Genomic DNA, 20,513 nt, shown 5'->3' on the forward strand with positions numbered 1-20,513 from the left:
CAGGCTTGAGCCACCGCGCCCGGCCATGAATTTATTTTTAAATGACTTTTTAAAATTCTCAGTTTTAACTTATAAATATTAGCAGACATAACCCACATAAACAAAAACTTTGGGATCCTCAATACTTTTTAGGCATGTAAAGGGGTCTTGAGACCAAAACTGTCTGAAAACTGCTGGAGTAGACTTGTTTCCTCCGGGCACTTTCTTCTGGTTCCTTCAGTCACCACATATTAATTATGTCTATCTATGCCAGGCACCATTCTAGATTTTGGGGATACAGGTGAATAAGATGGGCAGGCTCTGATGTATGGAACTTATATTCTAGTTGGCATGTGTATGATAGAGAGAGAGGAGGAAGAGGAGGAGGGTAGGTGATTTAGTTAGGAAGAAATGAACAAGGTAATTTCAGATTACATAAAAGCTGTGAAGAAAATTAAACAGGGTCAAGTACCCAGGAGTGGGGATCTAAGTCAAACTGAGGCTGGAAAGATGACTTGATTTGAGCCTGATTGGCAAAGGGAAGCTCCTGCTTTTTCTCTGAACATTTCCGCCCTGGCTCACTCCTCTGGCACTGAGCTTCCTGTGGTTCCTTAAATACACCAGGTAGGATCCTTCTTCAGGGATCCCTCGGTGTAGAAAACACTCCTAAATTTTCATGCCAGTCACTACAGTCCAGATCTCCTTGGAGGGGCCTTCTCCAATCACCTATCTCAAAGAACACCCCTCCATCACTAGCCATCTCCTTACTGGGTTTCATTTTCCTTCCCAGCTCTTCTGTCTACACAATATTGCTATATATTTATGTGCTTGTCTCTCTCCTTCCAGAGATTTGGGGTGATTGTTATAACCCCCAGATCATTAAATAGTGCCTGGGAAATAGAGGGCTCAGTTTAAGTGTGCTGGGTGATAACTAAAATCAGATATGATGAAAAAATGTTATTTGGCTTCTAAGGAGACAAGTAAGTGGGCCGGGTGCGGTGGCTCACGCCTGTAATTCCAACACTTTGGGAGGCCGAGGCGAGCGGGATGCCTGAGCTCAGGAGTCCGAGACCAGCCTGAGAAACATGGCGAAACCCCATCTCTACTAAAATACAAAAAATTAGCCGGGAGCGGCGACCTTCGCCTGTAGTCCCAGCTACTCGGAAGGCTGAGGCAGGGGAATCGCTTGAACCAGGGACGCGGAGGTTTGCAGTGAGCCTAGATCGCATCCCTGCACTCCAGCCTGATGACAGAGCGAGACTCTGTCTCCAAAATAAAAGAAAAGATAAATAAGCAATTTTTTTTTTTTGAGACGAGTTTTGCTCTTGTTGCCCAGGCTGCTGGAGCAATTCTCCTGCCTCAGCCTCCCGAGTAGCTGGGATTACAGGCATGTGCCACCACGCCCGACTAATTTTGTATTTTTCAGTAGAGACGGGGTTTCTCCATGTTGGTCAGGCTGGTCTCGAACTTCTGACCTCAGGTGATCCGCCCGCCTTGGCCTCCCAAAATGCTGAGATTACAGGCGTGAGCCACCGTGCCTGGCCTAAATAAGCAATTGTTTAAAAGCAGATTATTAAAGGATTAGCAGCCTCGTGCATTTTCTTATGCTGGTATTCCGAACACTTTGGGAAGCCGTGGCGGGAGAATCACTTGAGCTCAGGAGTTGGAGACCAACCTGGACAAAATGGTGAAACCCCCGACTCTTCTAAAACTAAAAACTAACTAACTAACTAAATAATAGCCCCGCGTGACAGCACGCACCTGTGGTCGTAGCTACATGGTTGGCTCAGGTGGGGGGATTGCTTGAGCCCGGGAGTTCGAGTCCTGATCATGCCACTGCACTTCAGCCTGGGCGAGACAGAGCGAGACCCTGAGAAATAAGAAGAGAAAGAAAAAGATTAGCACAGTGACTGTCTCTTCGGTGTAACCATAAATATCTAAAGAGAACAGTGCCGGGCACATTGGGAATCTCAACAAAGTTGTTTCCGTTATCCAACTCCGACCAGAAGTTCGGAAGAACTTTGCCTGTCTTGTTCCCGCCATAACCAATGACTCAACAAGTATTTGTGGAGTGGGTGACCCTCTCCTTTTATCAACGGGTAAACAGCCCGCGGAAAGTAAAAGTGACTTAGCCAAAGTCTCTGCAGGCATTCGGGGCAGAGTCAGGACTAGAAGAGTAGTATATACACTAGCATACATAGTATCCTGACTCTCGTGGTAAGGCTTGCTCTACTGTAGTTATTAATTCCCCTGTCCACACAACCAGGTCTAATCTGGCGAAAGTTTTCTAGTCTTTATTTTATTTTTTTATTGTTTTTTCTTTTTCTTCTTAAGTTTTCTATTCTTAAGCTAAGAAAAAAGGAAAAGACATGTAAACTCTGTTTTGCGATAGACAAGAAGACAGAAGAATCAAAAATCCTGCTTCCGGCGGCGCAACAAAATCCTCCCACCTCCCCGTCCTGTCACGTGACCACGCCTGGTACGCCAGCCACGTGACCTTTTGCGCCGAATTCCGCGCAGGCGCAGCTGACCTCTCGTGTGCCATTCCAGACATGGCGGCTCCGCTAGGGGGAATGTTTTCTGGGCAGCCACCTGGGCCCCCACAACCCCCGCCGGGCCTCCCGGGCCAAGCTTCGCTTCTTCAGGCAGCTCCAGGCGCTCCTCGACCTTCCAACAGTACTTTGGTGGACGAGTTGGAGTCATCTTTCGAGGTAATATAAGACATAGGAATCTTTGTCTCCAGCCTTCCCTTTCTCCTGAAACGTGAACCGCGCGTGCTCGTATCTCTCCGGGCATCTCAGCAGCTAATTTACAGATAGGGAAACCGAGGCTTAAAGAACTTAAGTCACTTGCTTTAGGCTTCCCAGTGGCCGGTATTCAATTCAGGTCGGCTGCCGGAGGCGCGTAAACTGGACGTTTCTGGAAACGTGGAGTCGGAAGTTTGCCTAACCCCCAACCTTGGAACCCTTCCAGATTCCCAGCCGGCTGTTGCCGTACCAGCCGGTCCTTGGTCCCATCCCTGAGCCCCGTTTCTTGCATTCCTACATGTTTAATAAGGGGCTCAAGCCTTTTCGGAGCTTAAAGTTTCACTGCTGTGTTCTGTCTCCTTTCCGCTGGACTTCACCCTTAAACGATCCTGAAGTAATGGGACTCTTAGAGCGGAAATTGACTTCAGTTACCAGGCACAGCCTGGTACTAGGGGTTGAGGAAGGAGGAATGTTGGCGGTTGGGGAGGGAGGGAGGCAAAGATGACCCAATCTCCGAGTTCTGCCCAAGGAGTTTACCTTACGGCAAGGAAGGTGAACTATGTATTGAGGGACGATGGAGAGGTGAAAATAAATGCTTTGGTGATTTCCAGTGGTCTTTAAAGTGGAAGATGAGCTACTCGTGTGTAGTGATGAAGTAATATAACTTCAAATTGGAGTTAACTTTTCCACATTTTAAATCCCAGTTTTGTGACTTTTATACTGTATCTAATAGCACAGTAGTACATGAATATAATTTATAAACGATATTATTCAGGCTGTATGTACCACGGGCTGTACAAATATTTAGAAATAAATGATATAAAGGACAGAGAAATCTGCCCTATTTGGGAAGAGGAGGAGAAGGAGACACCTTTGAGGTAGTGCTAAGTGGTAAAGGAAGGGGATGGTGAGCTTTAGAGCAGAATCTAGCATTGTTCTTGAGGTGAGGTGGCTCTCAGTCATGGGCACTTGCAGAAAGACTGGCCCTGTACAAGTCTTAGCCAAAGTTGACTCCCAGCACCCTGCTGACAGTGGCTGCTTGTTGCTCTTGAGATAAGACCAAGATGTTTAGTGTGGTCTCCCAGGCTTTGCATGTTGAGTTCTCTCCTTCATGCTCATTTCCTCTTACTCCAGCCACACAAGGCTTTCCCACACGTACCATTTGTTTTCTCTTTGGGCTTCCAGGCCCCTCCTCAGCTCATTGCATCACTTCTTCAGTGGACCCTTCCTGGCCTTCTTTTTACCAGGCTCCATGAAGTCAGAGACTACCTGTTTTGTACCCACACTCTTCACATTTTGTATCCTGTAGTGCTAATACAGTGGTAGTAGATAGCAACTGCTAGATGAATATTTGTCAGACATTGAAGGAGCCTTTACTGTGGTGCTGAATATTTGTCAGACATTGAAGAAGCCTTTAGTGTGATTGCCTGTGCACAGAACTCCTTGGCTGATTCACGTATGCGTCCGTAGGTGTCCTTTAGAGAGAAGTCCCTCTGGGACTTGATTATCCATACAGGGAGTACGGAGAAAACCAGTCCCTGCCTTCAGGAAGCTTGTGATAAACGGCAGGCAGTTGCCTTGCTGTAGGATGAGTGCTCTGTTAGAAGAAACCTAGAATACTGTGGGAGCACATATGGGCATGTACATCAAAGGCGGCTTCCTAGAGAGCGTGAAAGCCAAAGCAGCATTTTGATTTAGCCAGGTGAAGGGGAGAGGGAGAGGTGCTAGCTGGATCCTCTGCTGCTGGGTGATCACCTGTCTCATCTCGTCTCAAGATTCAGTTCAAAGGCCACATTTTCATTGGAATTTTTCCTGCTTCTTTCCTTGTGTTCTGTGTGAACCTCAATTTTCACAGCCTCCTGTGGCACATGGCAGCACCTGCTCACCTGCTTCTCATTCCTATTGGGGTACCACCTCTTGAGGTCTCTGTCTTGTTCATTCTAGCTGCTCAGTACATGCTCTTTGATGGAATGAGTTTATTGAGCTCATGCACTCTTGATTTTGGAGGGAATGTTGGAGACCATCTAGTCCCGTTTCCTCCATTTAATGGATAGAGAAACTGAGGCTCAGTGAGGGGAACTAACTTGCTCAAAGCGAGCCATTGGGTTTGTGGAAATGAGGACTAGCACTTACTTTCCAGGCAAAGGCTCTGTTGTAGCCATGCTTTTAAAAAGCTGTTCTCTTCCTAGGCAGATGCTGTGGCTCACGCCTGTAATCCCAGCACTTTGGGAGGCCAAGGTGGCTGGATCCCTTGAGGTCAGTTCAAGACTAGCCTGGCCAACATGGTGAAACGCCATCTCTAACTAAAAATACAAAAATTAGTGGGCTGTGGTGGCACAGGCCTTAATCCCAGCTACTTGGAAGGCTGAGCAGGAGAATTGCTGAAACCTGGGAGACAGAGGTTGCAGTGATCCAAGATCGTGCCACTGCACTCTAGCCTGGGCAACAGAAGAGACTCCGTCTCAAAAAAAAAAAAAAAATCAAAACTGTTATTTTTTTCTAGACTACCACACATTTTCTTCTCAGTACAGCTGTCCAACTGTCTCTAAAGGCCTGTATATCTTTTTTTTTTTCTTTTTTTTTCCTGAGACAGTCACCCAGGCCAGAGTGTAATGGCATGATCTTGGCTCACTGCAGCCTCCACTTCATGGGCTTGAGTGGTCCTCCTGCCTCAGCCTTCTGAATGGCCGGGACTACAGGTGCACACCACAATGTCTGGCTAATTTTTGTTTTAGTAGAGACAGGGTTTCACCATGTTACCCATGCTGGTCTTGAACTCCTGGACTAGCGATCCACCACGTCTGGCCCCTAATTTTTTTCTTAAGGGGATGGAGGGGAGTAAAATTCTTGAGATCAGATTTCCTGCCACCCTGACTGGTGGGCCTTTTTGGCCAGTTTGTGGCTGGTTGGCCTCTTGATGGGATGTTTTCCAGTAGCCATAGGTTTCACAAAAGAGGTACAGCCTATCCACATCCCAAACCCAAGAGGAATCAGCTTTCAGAGTAATCCCAGGAATGGGCAATCTGTTTTCTGATTTACTTTTTCTGTAAATCAAGTGTGGGAGTTACAGGCAGGCAGAATTTTTGTTTCTTGAAGGGCCCTCACCTGTAGTTAATGTCCTAAATTTGGGCTCAGATCTCCCTGCCTCACACCAAGTGTAGTTTGCTAATTGCTGACAGAGCTCTGCTTTCCTGCGTTTGAGGCTCCTTTCCAACCCCTGCTTGTCCACCTGCCATCCTGTTCTCTTTCTGTGCCTCCCCAATCTCTCTACCCACTTCCTGCAGTGGGCCTGGCATTTCCTTAGAGTTACTTATGGACAGAACTCCTTGGTTGATTCGCATTTGCATCTGTATGGGTGCCCTTTAGAGAGAACTCTCTCTGGGACTTTTGATTATATCCATGTGACACCAACCTTGTCCTCTTAGGCTGTCCAGTCAATCATTAATATGTGTTATTTAACACTTCCTTTGTGCCAAGGCAGTGTTCCTGGCACTAGGAGGACAGTGGTGAATAAGAGACAAAATTCTCACCTCCTAGTAGGGGACAGATAATAATGAATGAAAATAACAGGTATGATGTCAGTTAATTATGTGAAAAACAATAAAGCTGTGCTTGGGGGTGAAACGTGAGCAGGAGGGTCACCATTTAGAAAGGGTAGACCAGCTGGTCTCTCTGAGGGGGTGAAGATTGACCTGAGTCCTGAATGAGTGGTCATATGAGTTGTGTAAGCATCAGCAATAGGCCACAGTGGGGCTGGAAGAGTGTCTGGGCCTGGTGTGGAGTAAGATAAAGGGAAGGGGCACGTGGTAGCACAGAGACCAGATGTAATGCCGGCTCATTTGCCTAGCGCTTCCTCCATGGGCCTAATTGGTAAACTCAGTTTACCAGGTCTTTCTGTTGGCATGATGTCTTACCATCTCGTGCAAACACAGATGCTGCCACCCCATCAAATGACTTCAGGAGAAGTTATTTCTTCCTCTGGAATAAGATTTTTGATGTGTGAACGACATTTTTTTTCTTTCCTATGTTTTGATTACACAGGCTTGCTTTGCATCTTTGGTGAGTCAGGACTATGTCAGTGGCACTGATCAGGAAGAAATTCGAACTGGTAAGCATTCCCTTTGTGTACACAAGGTTCTTGGCTTCAGCAAGATTTCCTAGTTGCTAATTTTATACTTCATGTGTTTCAGTCCTGCTTTTATCTTAAGAGAACAGTTCAGGGACTAAAATGTGTGCACATAATCTCTATGAGCTGCTGGCTCTTAGTTCAGCTTTTTAGTTGACATCTTATATCACGGATAACGAACCATTTATAATGAGCTTTTCATATTGGTGCTAGGTAAAGAAGACCAATAGTGTGTACTGCATTTTTTTTTTTTTTATTTTTGGAGGCAGAGTTTCGCTCTTGTTACCCAGGTTGGAGTGCAATGGCGCTATCTCGGCTCACCACAACCTCCGCCTCCTGGGTTCAGGCAATTCTCCTGCCTCAGCCTCCTGAGTAGCTGGGATTACAGGCACGCGCCACCACGCCCAGCTAATTTTTTGTATTTTTAGTAGAGACGGGGTTTCACCATGTTGACCAGGATGGTCTCGATCTCTTGACCTCGTGATCCACCCGCCTCAGCCTCCCAAAGTGCTGGGATTACAGGCATGAGCCACCGCGCCCAGCTTGTACTGCTTTTTAAAAAATTTTTATTATTTTTGGAATAGGTCTTACAGAGAAAAGTGTCTTGTACGTTTTCTTATTCCCCAAGTTCTGTCTCTGGAGGTAACCAGAGCTTCTGATTTCTTTGTACCATATTTTACATGTTCTTTTTTTTTTTTTTGAGATGGAGTAGCACTCTGTGACCCAAGCTAGAGTGCAGTGGTGCAATCTCAGCTCACTGCAACCTCCACCTCCTGGGTTCAAGCTGTTCTCTTGCCTCAGCCTCCTGGGTAGCTGGGACTACAGGTGTGTGCTGCCATGCCCCACTAATTTTTTATATTTAATAGAGATGGGATTTCACCGTGTTAGCCAGAATTTTCTCAATCTCCTGACCTCATGATCCTCCCACCTTGGCCTCCCAAACTGCTGGGATTACAGGCGTGAGCCACTGTGCCCTTTCTTTTTTCAAGATACATTTTCACTCTGGTTGCCCAGGCTTGAGTGCAATGGTGTGATCTCAGCTCACTGCAGCCTCTGCCTAACGGGTTCAGGCGATTCTCCTGTCTCAGCCTCCCAAGTAGCTGGGACTACAGGCATGCACCACAATGCTTAACTAATTTTGCATTTTTAGTAGAGACGTGGTTTCGCCATGTTGCCCAGCCTGGTCTCAAACTCCTGACCGCAGGTGATCCACCTGTCTCAGTCTCCCAAAATGCTGGGATTGCAGGTGTGAGCCACCACACCCAGCCTCTCACCCTTTAAGAAAGGAGTGCAGTGGCACCATCTCCGCTCACTGCAGCCTCTGCCTTCTTGGCTCAGATAATCCTCCCACCTCAGCCTCCCGAGTTGCTGGGACCACAGTGTAAGCCACCACATGTGGCTAATTTTTGTGTTTTTATTTTTTGTGGAGAGGAGATTTTGTTGTATTGCCCAGGCTGGTCTTGAACTCCTAGGCTCAAGCAATCTGCCTGCCTCAGCCTCCCAAAGTGTTGGGATTACAGGCGTTGAGCCACTGCACTCGGCCTCTGCATAGTCTTTTTTAAGAAGATCTCATGGCTTTAATGCTGTATTAAGGTCTCTCTCTCTTTTTTTTTCTTAACCTGAGAAAAGCATGAATTATCTGCTGTTAAATGTTGGTTAACACATGAGAAGTTGGGGGTTATTATTTCCGCTGTGGCTAAGATTAAAATCTCTGAGTCGTCTATGAGAAGGCTCTGTTTTTACATTCTGATTATTCATTTATGAGGGAGATAAATGTATATAGCGTTTTTCTTATATTAATCTTTTTGGTCTTTTTTTTTTAAGGTGTTGATCAGTGTATCCAGAAGTTTCTGGATATCGCAAGACAGACAGAGTGTTTTTTCTTACAAAAAAGATTGCAGTTATCTGTCCAGAAACCAGAGCAAGTTATCAAAGAGGTATGAACTCAGTTGTCTTCTCAGCTTCTCTAGGAAGAACTAAGTGGTGCCAGGATTCCTGTTATGCTTTAGATGAGATGTGCTTGTTTCTCGCGAGTCTCAGTCAGGCTTTATAGGTCAGTGTGAAATGTGACTAGTCATCAGTGTTTGGGACAACCTGAACAAGAAGTGAAGCCAATGAGTGGGGTTCAAAAAGAGAGTGTCAGGTAGAACAGCTCTGATCTGATTTGTGTCATACATTGGCCTTCAAGGAAGATTTTTCTTAAAAGATTCTGCCATGCGAAAAACGTTAAAAACCCATTAATATGTGTAGACGCATTTTGGACAAAAACTGAGATCTGTGTCCCTAGTTGCCTTACGCATTGCCTTGCACACAGGAATCCAAGGAATCAAAAAGTAGTGTTCCGACCCAGGGTCCTTGAAACTCAGGATATCATTGATCTCAGTTGTTCTAAGCTAGGGCGTTTGGAAGTGTATTGGGGTTGCCACGATGACTTGGGAAGCTTTCATGGCGTTGAATGGGTTGGGCCAGGACCTGCCGCATGCAGTGTGGAAGAGTGAAGAACCGTCTTGCCCAAAAAGCCAGTGATACCCTCAGTGAGAAACACTGAATTGAGATTACTGGGGGCAGTTTTTGAAGTAACTAGTCCCAATTAATCAAAGTCTCTTTCCATTCATGATACCAGGTGTTGGGGATAGATAGATATTCTCATAGTTTATCATGTCGGATCGTTTCCTGATGTGAATACTTGAATAACAGTGCACGTATGTCCAAGACTGGGTCTTTAGTAAAGGATTTAACGCTGTTGTTCATAAAAAGCTCTTGAAAAATATAATTTTAGCAGTTCATAATCTGAAGTGATAGAGTGGTGTGGATTTTTTTGTACACAGTTGTTGACAACTGTTTTAGGTTCTCAGCAGTAACCTTTGGAGAGAGGTACTGGGTGGCTGGAGACTAGGATGGGGTAGAGTCTGCGTATTAGTCCGTTTTCACACTGCTGGTAAAGACACACCCGAGACTGGGCAATTCACAAAAGAAAAAAGGTTTAATGGACTCAACAGTTCCACATGGCTGGGGAGGCCTCACAATCATGGCAGAAGGTTAAAGACGCATCTCATGTGGCGGCAGACAAAAGAAGAGGGCTTGTGCAGGGAAATGCCCATTTTTAAAACCATCATATCGTGTGATACTTACTCACTAGCAGGAGAACAGCATGAGAAAGACCCGTCCACATGATTCAGTTACCTCCCGCCAGAGTCCTCCTATGACACATGGGAACTGTAGCAGTTACAATTTAGGATCAGATTGGGTGGGGACACAGCCAAACCATATCAATCTGATTTTTTTTTGGCTGCCCTTTGGTACCTTTTGAATTTTGTAACTTGCATATTACTTTCTATAAGAAAAATAAACATAGACTGGGTATGGTGGCTCATATCTGTAATCCCAGCACTTCAGGAGGCCAAGGTGGGTGGATGACTTGAGATCAAGAGTTTGAAATTAGCGTGACCAACATGGCAAAACCCCATCTCTACTAAAAATACAAAAATTAGCCAGGCATGGTGGCATGTTCCTATGATCCCAGCTACTCAGGAGGCTGAGGCAGGAGAATCACTTGAACCCTGGATGTGGACGTTGCAGTGAGCCCAGATGGCACCACTGCACTTTAGCCTGGGTGACAGATTGAGACTTCATCTAAAAAAAAAACCCAAAACAAAACATAGAAACTTGGTTTCTAACCCAAATCTATCATTTGGGTTATTCAAACAGTGGAGCCAAGCAGAGTAATGGACTTAATATGGTTTAATGGATTATTTTTGTTTTGAATTCTTAGCCTCTTAACTAACCAGAACCATATATGTTTTTCCTGAGTTTGCTCTGACTTACTCTATCGCTTTTATCTGCAGGATGTCTCAGAACTAAGGAATGAATTACAGCGGAAAGACGCACTAGTCCAGAAGCACTTGACAAAGCTGAGGCACTGGCAGCAGGTGCTGGAGGACATCAATGTGCAGCACAAAAAGCCAGCCGACATCCCTCAGGGCTCCTTGGCCTACCTGGAGCAGGCATCTGCCAACATCCCTGCACCTCTGAAGCCAACCTGAGCAAAGGGCAAAGGCACTCGGACTGTGAGTGGGCTGGTGCGTGAGGTTGGCCACACATCTTTTCCTGTGGACTTGACGTTTTGGAAGAATTCTTTGCCAGATAATGAGTTCATTTTAGTTTTATGCTCCCATTGAAAAATTTTCCACTATTTTTATAAGCTATTACTTTCTTGAGTACTTTAAGGGTCTGTAGCTTGGATAAATCAAGTAAATTTTTTTTTTGTCTTTAGCAAAGTTTTGACTGTGAGTGGGATGGCACAGATTCTTTTTTATAGTGGTTTTGCTTGTTTTTAAATTTTTGTATGACTTTTCATCTTTTTTTCATCTTTTTATGTGTGTTTCCTGGAGTTTGATAGGAAGGAAAAAAGCATAATAGCCTGAGAATTAGGAGAAGGGGATTTTAGTTGTAGGCCTTACGATAATTACCCCTCAGTGGTGAGTAGAAAAGTATGTAAATTTGCTCTGTTTTAAGACTTTAAACTACCTCAAGAAGAGGAATCTAACACAATATTTGTAATGTTTCCACAGCGCTCAGAATGAGGATTTTTTTGTAAATAGGTCAGAAGAGGATTGAACTATCTTGGGTTAGTGTAGTAATCTTACAGTAGGATCCTTAGGTTGGTGCTGACCTCTGTTTGGGGGTATGTTTATATTTTATGTGGTGTTTACTTTTTCTTTGATAAGGAAGGATGTAGTGGGAACAGTGATACCCTAACATTTATTACATTTTGCAGTAATGAATCCATTTAATGGGCAGACACTGTTTTCAGTAGTCTGACGTTGGGGGTATAGGTGAGCTCTGAGGGGCTAAAGCTTGCTGTGATTGTCTATTTCTGTTTTGAGTTTTTTTTGCATGTATCATTTTTGTTTTACATTTTGGGAGGGGAAACATTTTCTGTTAAGGAAGGTTGTTGCCAGTGGATTTGACTCCAGGGGACTAGAGTGTCATGGTGAGGGTGGAGGGGATGCAGGGTGATCATTGACTACTGAGTCTCCACAAAGAGCATGTGGCGCCTCTGCCTTTGGAAGGATATTTTGCTCTCTTGTTAGTTTTGCAGGCAACCTTGGATTCGCTGTTGAGTTGCTGTTAAGAAATGGAGACCAGCGTTGTTTCTGCCTCTCAGTGGTTAGGTTTTCTGAGTTTTATAGTCTCTTATTAGATCACATCTCTTTACCCAGAACAAATGCTTCCCTATCTTCTGACTGGCGGTACTCCTGTGGCTCTGTGCCTTGCCTCATTTTATTTTCTTCAGCCTTGAGGGCCCCTTCCCACAGGCACTGACATCCACTCGTGTGCCTGGTCCCTGAAGCCTCCCAGTACCTGTTCTGTTGCATCCTCAAGGCATGGGACTTTGATCTCTTCTGCTGCCCTTGCTAGGTTCTCCCTGGTGGGTTAGAGCTTTGTATCAGTCTCTCTGCCCCTCACAATTGTGGATTTTTACCTACTCTAATTCAATGATGCTAATGAGAATTAGACATTATTCCCCTTACATATATAGGGACCATATAGTCTTTATCTTTTTGTTGTGTTTATATATGGTATCTGGCAAATGCATCTGTGATTACCAGCCTGACACCAACAAATCCCCTCAGTTAGGATGTATAGATTAAACAAAGCTTTGAAAAGCTCATATGCTATGACCTCAAGGTTGTTAACCTGATCATCTCATGGTAATTAGAAACTCTGATTGGCAGCTTTATATTTCTTGATTAAAAACCTAAATAGACTGATTAGGTTTTAGGTATTCTTTCAAAGAGTTTCTTGATTAAAAGATTGAGAACTATCCTGTTTGGTGCTTAGTGAAAAGATTTTGAATTACTGTATGTAACAGTTACTGCCATTTCTTTATTAAATTCAGAAGCTTTTTTGCCAAATAAATAACAATTTTTCAATCTTGTCTGTTTGTAAACGTCTTGCTGGGCTATGAATAACCCTCTAAGAAACCCTCTGAGCTGCTGACTTTTTCAGAGAGAAAATCACAAGCCATCCTCTGAAGTTCCCTTCTCAACTACTGTAAATGCCCTTGGCCGAGTCACTGCCCTGGTACCGGGGAGTGGAGTATTATGTCTTGGAAGAAAGACTCCTCTCATTGTCCAGGGGTGGGTTCTGGTCTGGCGTGGTGCTTGACCTTAGGTCTGCCCATAGGCTTCAGGCTTTCAACTTCCAAACAAACATCTGTGCCACACACATTCCGTGAATGATCTCACTGAATCTTCTAGAAGGCTTATAACAGAATCAATATTGTTGTTCCCATTTTCACAGATAGATAATAAATCTGTAAAATAGAGATAAGACTAAGACCTATCCCCCAGGATTATTTTTGCAGACTAAAGGAGATGTTGAATGGGAAGTCAGTGGCAAGGGTGCCAGAATGTGTAGCAAGTGCTCTTCGGGTGTTAGTGATTTCTGTGGTTCCAGGAAGAGGAGGATTACGGACGAAGTATATGGGATTTAGGAAGTTTAAGTGGTTTGCCCACAGTCGAGAGACTAGTCTTTAATCCTTGGCAGAAGCAGGATTTGATGTAGGTTTTCACACCTCTCTTCTCTGGTCAATGTGTTGATAACAGCCTACCTACCTAGGGTTCCAGGGTGTTCTTAAGAAGCCAAGGTTGTCTTGGGTGTGGTAGCTCTTTGAAAGGTAGAAAGTTCCACCAGAAGGCCTTTCTTCTCAAATACTACTTAGTTTCTTGTCAGGCTCCCAGATGCAGATTGCCTGTGGGCTGTCACTCTCCACAGGTAAAGCTACCCACATCTTCAGGACAGGCTTTTTTTTTGAGACGGAGTCTTGCTCTGTCACCCAGTTTGTAGTGCATTGGCATGACGGGGTCCCACAGGCAGGCTCTGGGGAAAGGCCCGCCCAGCCGTCAGGTAGCCTGTGTGTTTTACGAACAGCAGCTGAATGCGCTGCCTCCTGCCAGACATTCCTACCATTGACATCAAAACTGGTGGGTGACCTTTTCAGCCATTTGACATTTCCCTCAGAAGAACCTTGCCTCCTGGCAGTTCAAGCAATTCTGTCTCAGCCTCCCAAGTAGCTAGGCTAATTTTTGTATTTTTAATGGAGACGCAGTTTCACCATGTTGGCCAGGTTGGTCTTGACCTCCTGACCTCAAGTGATCTGCCCACTTCATCTCCCAAAGTGCTGGGATTACAGGCATGAGCCACCGTGCCTAGCTCATCTTCATCTTCTTTACTTGAATTTAATTCTTTTTCATGTATCTTCCCTCTTTTCCTCTTTCCTCCTCTACCCAATGTCTTGACTGTTGACATTCCCAGGTGTTTGTTTCTGGGCCTCTGGAGGCTGTGAAGGAGCGCTGCTCAGTCGTCCCTTCAAGAAAGCAGCTTCAAGGAGTTCAGTTACACAAGCACCTGCCATTGGGGACCTGTTGCCGTGTTCCCATCCAGGCTATGATGGCTGTCACCAAGCGCAGTGGAGGTGCAGATGCTAGACCATTTCTGCCTGACACAGGACTCCTCTAATGAGCAGTCTGAGGCCAGGCATGGTGGCTTATGCCTGTAATCCCAGCACTTTGGGAGGCTGAGGGAGGCTGATCATTTTGAGGTTAGGAGTTTGAAACCAGCCTGACCAACATGGCGAAAACCTGTCTCTACTAAAAATACAAAAATTAGCCAGACATGCTGGCAGGTGCCTATAATCCCAGCTACTCAGGAAGCTGAGGCAGGAGAATCGCTTAAACCCAGGAGGTGGAGGTTGCAGTGACCTGAGATCAAGCCATTGCACTCCATCCTGGACAACAGAGCGAGACTCTGTCTCAGAAACAATAAAAAAATACTGAGCAGTCTGCTTGGGCACTCCCATCAGCCTGGCCACAACATCTTCGGAGCTGTCTTGCCCTCCTGCCTTCTTTTACCCCTGTGTTCCTTGGCCCACCAGCAGACCTACATCATAGGCTCTTGCCTTCTGTTTCCTCCTCTCCCGTTTCTCTAACATAGGTGTTTCTCCTGAGAAGGAGAAAAAAAAAACTACCTGTCCCTGACATTCAGAAGCTGACAACACTGTTCAGTCATGTTATTCTTTTATTGGACATAAACAGTCTCTGACTACCAACTCCAAAGTTGCTCTCAGGCCATGAAAATAAATCACTTCATAATTTTGTCTAAGCACATAAAAGAAAAATTCAAGGTCTGTTTACCACTCACAAAATACCGTCTTCTCCTGGTTAAAATGAGTAACAGCGTGCTTGCTTTGGCAGCACATATACTAAAATCGGAATGATACAGAGAAGATTAGCACAGCCCCTGCGCAAGGATGACACGCAAATTCGTGAAGCAGTCCATATTTTTCAAATAATTCCTTTTTGATTGTATCCTCTAGTATTATAGCTATAGGACAGTACCATATCATACCTCTGTGAATGTAGAATATCTTGTACCTGCTTTATGATACGTGCTAGCGACCGTGCTGTATCACAGCTGTTTTTAATGATGTTATTCTAGAATGTTTTCTTTCCAGATGATGATTCAGAAGCTAATTTTTAAAAATGGTGCCAGGTACCACAAAAGTAACAGAACTTTACAATTTTTGGGGTTTTGTTTTTTACCATTTTTCCCCCTTTTTTTTGAATGGAATGTGCTGGATGTCTCCATAATTTTGTTCAGATGACTGCAGAACCTGGAAAAGCTGTTGCTGCTATTGATGCATAACATACTGCTATTATTGGTCTTTTTATACAAATATATATAGATACATATATATATAATTTGAATTTTTGGAAACTTTAGCTGTGCTGTCAACTTTGGAAAAAGTATCCCAGTTTACTCTGTTGAGTTGGCATTGTACAGAAATTAACAGCCATATTGGTTTAGAAACGTTAAACTTAATTTTTTTCCGTTTGTACAGGGGTAACACACTGTATTAAATATGTAAGGTCTTATCTACATGGGTTTGATTACAGAAACTAATATTCTCTAAAATAAAATTAAAAAAGTAACAGCTGCTAATAAAAAAAAAAAAAAGGGCAGTTACAGCCTTTATCCCTACTCTAGTCCACCTTCCTGTAGATAAGATGTATTGAGATGCTCAGTCCTACAGTTGCCCTTACTCTGACAGTGTCCAATCTGAATGAATCCTCACTTCTTGAAATCACCCAACCAAGGCCAAAATCCTAAAAGAGGTTCTGACACCCTCTGTTTGAGAAGCCCTACTGTTCTCTATGATGAATGTTCTCCCTCACCGCAACAAGTAATAGACCCAACTTGTTCAAATACAGTTGTTTCTAGTAGCATTTGGCTGAAGGCATTCAGACCCCCAATGAATGTCTTGTACTTCTGAGTGTGTCTTGGGGTGTGCCTCATGGAAGACCCTACAGAGACAATTGTGACTGGATGTGGTCTGAGAGCAGGCAGTAGGATGAAGCTTGGGGACTGACTCATTGACTGTCCAACTGGCAACAAAACACATCCAGAACAGTGTGTGAGGTACGGACAGTCGCTGGCACAAGGGGGCGGCCCAGTTGCTAAGGATTCTACCAGTGGTGCCCTGGGAAAATATCCCCAGGGAGGGGAATGTGTGGAGTCAAACCTGTGGGAGGTAAGGGGAGTACTTCACAAGAGGACAGTAGAGTGTCAGTTCCCTGCAGGGGAATAGTGAGAAACTGATGAGGTGACTGAGTACCCAGGGCCTCTGTGGTTATCTCTGAGGACCTGGTAGAAATAGTCAATCAAAAACAATACTGAGGCCAGCCACGGTGGCTCATGCCTGATGCCAGCACTTTGGGAGGCTAAGGTGGGCAGATCACTTTGAGGTCAGGAGTTCGTGACCAGCCTGGCCAACATGGTGACACCCTGTTTCTACTAAAAATATAATTAGGTGGGCATGCTGGCAGGTGCCTATAATCCCAGCTACATGGGAGGGTGAGGCAGGAGAATCGCTTGAAACCAGGAGGCGGAGGTTGCAGTGAGCTGAGATCGCGGCAGTACACCCCAGCTTGAGTGACAGAGCAAGACTCCATCTCAAAATCAAACAATACTGTATCCTGGGGGTGGAGGGGAGGTGATGGTGAAGATTAGTGCTACCCTTGGAAATCTGACAGATGCCAGTAAGATGGTCCCAATCATAGTTCCATGTGATTTGTCAGCCTGATCTGCAGAATCCTGATGGATGCTGGAGAAAAATTGTCAACCAAGTAACCTCCATAACAATTGCTGGGTTGGAAATTGCATCAGTGTTAGAGCAGTTAAGGGCTCAGGTACGTGGTATGCAGCCATTGACTGAGCGAATCCATTCTTACCTACCCCAGTTAGGGAACACTTTGCATTCATGTGGAACAGAGAGTATTCCTTTCAGTTTTACTGCAGGAACATGTTAACTTCTCCACTGTCATAATACAGCCTGAAGAGACTGACCATCAAATCCTGTTGTTTCTCTCTCCCAACTTAATCCCGAATTGGATAATTTATCTCCATCTCCACTGTAACCTTTACATCATCACTGTCATCTCTAGACCACTCTGCTTTTGAGAGACTGATGGAATCATTATTCAAACTAAAATAGGAAGAATGTTTTATCTATCGAATTGTATTTTTTGTCAATAGTGTTAGAGCACAGACAGTTTCATTTACTGCTGGTAAGGGTGTAAATTGCTAGAAACTTTCTGAATGGCAGTTTGATTAAATCTAAAGAGCTTAAGTTTTAAATCTAAAGAGCTTAAGTTTGTGTCCTTAAATGCCTTCCTTGAATACTCAAGGCACATGGCCTCAAGAAAAAAATTACAGAAGCATGCAAAGATTTTGTTAACAAAGATATAATCACTGCAGGCTAGAATTTAGAAATTTAAGAAGATTTTTTAGTCATCTGCAACAAGAAAGGAGTCAAAACAGATGTAGGGTTTCAATTAGTAAAATTCTCTCCCTGCCCAGAGATTACACTGAGTTAAGCGACAGAAATGCAAAGTGTAACCTGCTTTGCTAGTTATCAGGAATTACACTATGTTGGGAAAATGTTTCAACACACAAAAATAGAACCACCTATATGTAATCTTTTTGAAAGCACAAAATAAAGAGCAATCCTACAACGTTCACTGCTGTGGTCTGAATGTTGGTATCCCTCCCAAAATTCGTAGGTTAGAACCTAATGTCAGTGTAATAGTATTAAGAAGTGGGGCTTTTGGGAAGCAGTGGATTCATGAGGGCTTCACCCTCATGAATGGGATAAGTACTCTTACAAAAGAAGCTTAGGGACAATCTCTTGCCTCTTCCACCTTATAAGGATACATAGCAGGCACCCATCTCTAAGGAATGGGCCCTCACCAGACTCCATATCTGCTGGTGCCTTGATCTTGGATTTAGCCTCTAGGACTGTGAGTGATACATTTCTATTGTTTATAAATTATCTAGTATAAGTAAGATATTTTGTTATAGCAGCCTAAACCAGCTGAGACACCCTAAGAAAAGAAAAAATATTTGGTAATGAAAAACAATATGGCATGTTACATGTATGGTGACAAGTATTTGCATTTAAAAATGTATTGGGGCCTTGTTTTGATTAGACAGGAAATTTACCTTTAATACCTAAGTTTGGTTTTCTTTCAACATGACAGTTATATTATGTAATCAGCTTTGTTTTTTTGAAGATTATGTGATTGAGGTTAATGGGAACTGAACTTTCTGTTTCCAAGCTGTCTTCATTTTACCTTTCTATAAAAAAATCAATACAAGTCAACCATTTTTATTGCCCAGTTCAAAGTTTTATTCAAAGAGCAAAGATTTGACAATGCATAGAATTAACATTGGTTTGTGGGCCACTTCCTGGGCCAGCACCGAAGACTGAAAAAGTATTTTGCCCCCTGAAAGTTGTATTGAGTCTTGTCAAATCACATTGCTCCGTCAGAAGGTAAGACAAGTCAGTGTGGACTGAGAGCACCATGAACAGCCATTGAAGCAACACACCATGAGACAGATGGCTCCAACCCAAAGACCAGAGGTTCAGGAGTTTGTTTGTTTTTATCTGTAGAGAAGGGGTCTCACTGTGTTGCCCAGGCTGATCTCAAACTCTTGGGCTCATACTATTCTCCTACTTCAGCCTCCTAAGTAGCTGGGACAACAGGCGCCTATCACTGTGCCTGGCTAATTCCTTTTGTAGAGATGGAGGTCTTGCTGTGTTGCCCAGGCTGGTCTCAAATTCCTGGCCTCAAGTTCTCCTCCCATCTCAGCCTCCCAAGGTGTTGGGATTACAGGCATGAGCCATGTGCCCAGTCTAGAAAATCTCTGACTTCAAAGAACAGACAGTCTAGAGACCTTCACAAATGATCAGGTTGACATTACAGTCATTAAATTGAGACCTGTAACTGGGCTGGGCTTGGTTATTTACAGAAAAACCTGTGGTGCTTAATTCCAATTCATGTTAACTTACATTATCTTGCTTAATCCTTTCAAAGCCCTTTTAGAGGTAGGTGTTATCCCATCTATATATAATCTGCTGCTTGTCTTAGACCACGCAAGTGAAAATATTCAATCCAAGCATGCTACCATCCATTTCTGGTAGGTTTGGTTTGTTTTCTTTTTAGTTGGCTTTCCTGTTTATTTTGAACTTTTATTCGTCTTCCTATTGAGGTTAGATGTGCATTTTGGAATTGTATCATAACATAGAAAAAACTCATCGGTGAGTTGACTAGCATCCTAAGGACAATTAAACCACTTTTAAAGTAGATCATGGAAATCACAAAGTCTGATATTCCACAAAACAGAGTGTGATGTTATGGACACTAGAAATACAATATAGGTCATTCGTAATGCTAATAACATTTCCCTGTAGATGCTTTTTAATAACACTGGTTTGTTTAATGTCAAGATACTTGTCATGAACTGTCACCATGGAAAAATATGATTTTTTTTTTCTTTTTTTTGACAGGGTCTCCCTCTGTCACCCAGGTCGGTTGGAGTGCAAGAGTCTGATCTTGGCTCACTGCAACCTCTGCCTCCCAGGTTCAAGTAATCCTCCCACCTCAGCCCCACAAGTACCTGGGACCACAGGCACATGCCGCCATGCCTGGCTAATTTTTGTGTATTTTGTAGAGACGGGGTTTCACCATATTGCCCAGGCTGGTCTCAAATTCCTGGACTCAAGCGATCTGTCTGCGTCAGCCTCCCAAAGTACTGGGATTACAGGCATGAGCCACGGTGCCAGGCAGAACAGTATGAAATGTTAATGCCAAAATTTGTTTTAGCTATCATATATAAATCATATTACAAGCATATTATTTGGTTGGTTGGTTTTAGTTCATTCCTTCAATCAGATGATTTAAAAGAAATGTTTTTCAGGTATCCTCTTTGTGATGTATCCGAAAGATTAGCTTAGAAAGAAAAGTACTTGGTAAACCATTCCTGGTGCGGAGAGCCCTGTTTCTGCTGGGCTTCTTTGGGTTGATCCGTTTCACCGTCTGGTGTCCTAAAAACAAGAAAATGTTTTTTATATGGTTTAAATATGCAATAAACAACTTAATACCCACCATCTTTTCAGAGAAAGATAACTGCTTATTTACTCTTCAAAAATACCCGAATGGGACCAGCCAACATTAGTAATGGGAAACAAGTTGAAAAGGATGGGGTTGGGGAGGGAGTGTCTAATTCCCATTTTGAAAACAGAAGATTCAGCATTG

The 20,513-nt window shown here is 43.9% G+C and overlaps 2 protein-coding genes and 1 non-coding gene across 4 annotated transcripts in view; 2 read left to right on the plus strand and 1 right to left on the minus strand.

Moving 5' to 3' along the window:
- Positions 1-2,508: 2,508 nt before the first annotated feature.
- MED28 (mediator complex subunit 28) lies at positions 2,509-20,363 on the plus strand. 2 transcript variants are annotated; one of them, XM_064365915.1, is made up of 5 exons: positions 2,509-2,690; positions 6,768-6,834; positions 8,677-8,789; positions 10,698-10,919; positions 19,766-20,363. In XM_064365915.1, the coding sequence occupies exons 1-4, from the start codon at positions 2,532-2,534 to the stop codon at positions 10,893-10,895; spliced, it is 537 nt and encodes a 178-aa protein (XP_064221985.1). In that variant the 5' UTR covers positions 2,509-2,531; the 3' UTR covers positions 10,896-10,919; positions 19,766-20,363. The 2 variants fall into 2 exon arrangements, with proteins under 2 accessions (XP_064221985.1, XP_064221982.1); XM_064365912.1 differs by lacking the exon at positions 19,766-20,363 and having other exon boundaries at positions 10,698-12,793.
- LOC135271935 (U6 spliceosomal RNA) lies at positions 15,095-15,201 on the plus strand. The gene has a single exon (XR_010340064.1). It is a non-coding gene; the product is annotated as a U6 spliceosomal RNA (small nuclear RNA).
- The window catches only part of FAM184B (family with sequence similarity 184 member B), a 137,059-nt gene continuing 135,325 nt past the window's right edge, over positions 18,780-20,513 (minus strand). The window contains exon 18 of the mRNA XM_064365907.1: positions 18,780-20,302. Coding sequence (XP_064221977.1) covers positions 20,209-20,302 — 94 coding nt within the window. The 3' untranslated portion in view covers positions 18,780-20,208. The remainder of the gene's footprint in view (positions 20,303-20,513) is intronic.

Source organism: Aotus nancymaae, unplaced genomic scaffold, assembly GCF_030222135.1.
Source record: "Aotus nancymaae isolate 86718 unplaced genomic scaffold, 86718_ANA_hifiasm-v0.15.2.pri h1tg000006l, whole genome shotgun sequence".
NCBI classification, from domain to species: Eukaryota; Metazoa; Chordata; class Mammalia; order Primates; family Aotidae; genus Aotus; species Aotus nancymaae.

What these genes read in the sequence shown, in the direction of transcription:
- MED28 (XM_064365915.1), top strand. Translation starts at nt 2,532, where the DNA reads ATGGCGGCTCCGCTAGGGGGAATGTTTTCTGGGCAGCCACCTGGGCCC. An exon ending in AGTTGGAGTCATCTTTCGAG is followed by an intron (nt 2,691 to 6,767) that starts GTAATATAAGAC and finishes TTGATTACACAG; the next exon opens with GCTTGCTTTGCATCTTTGGT. An exon ending in CAGAGCAAGTTATCAAAGAG is followed by an intron (nt 8,790 to 10,697) that starts GTATGAACTCAG and finishes TTTTATCTGCAG; the next exon opens with GATGTCTCAGAACTAAGGAA.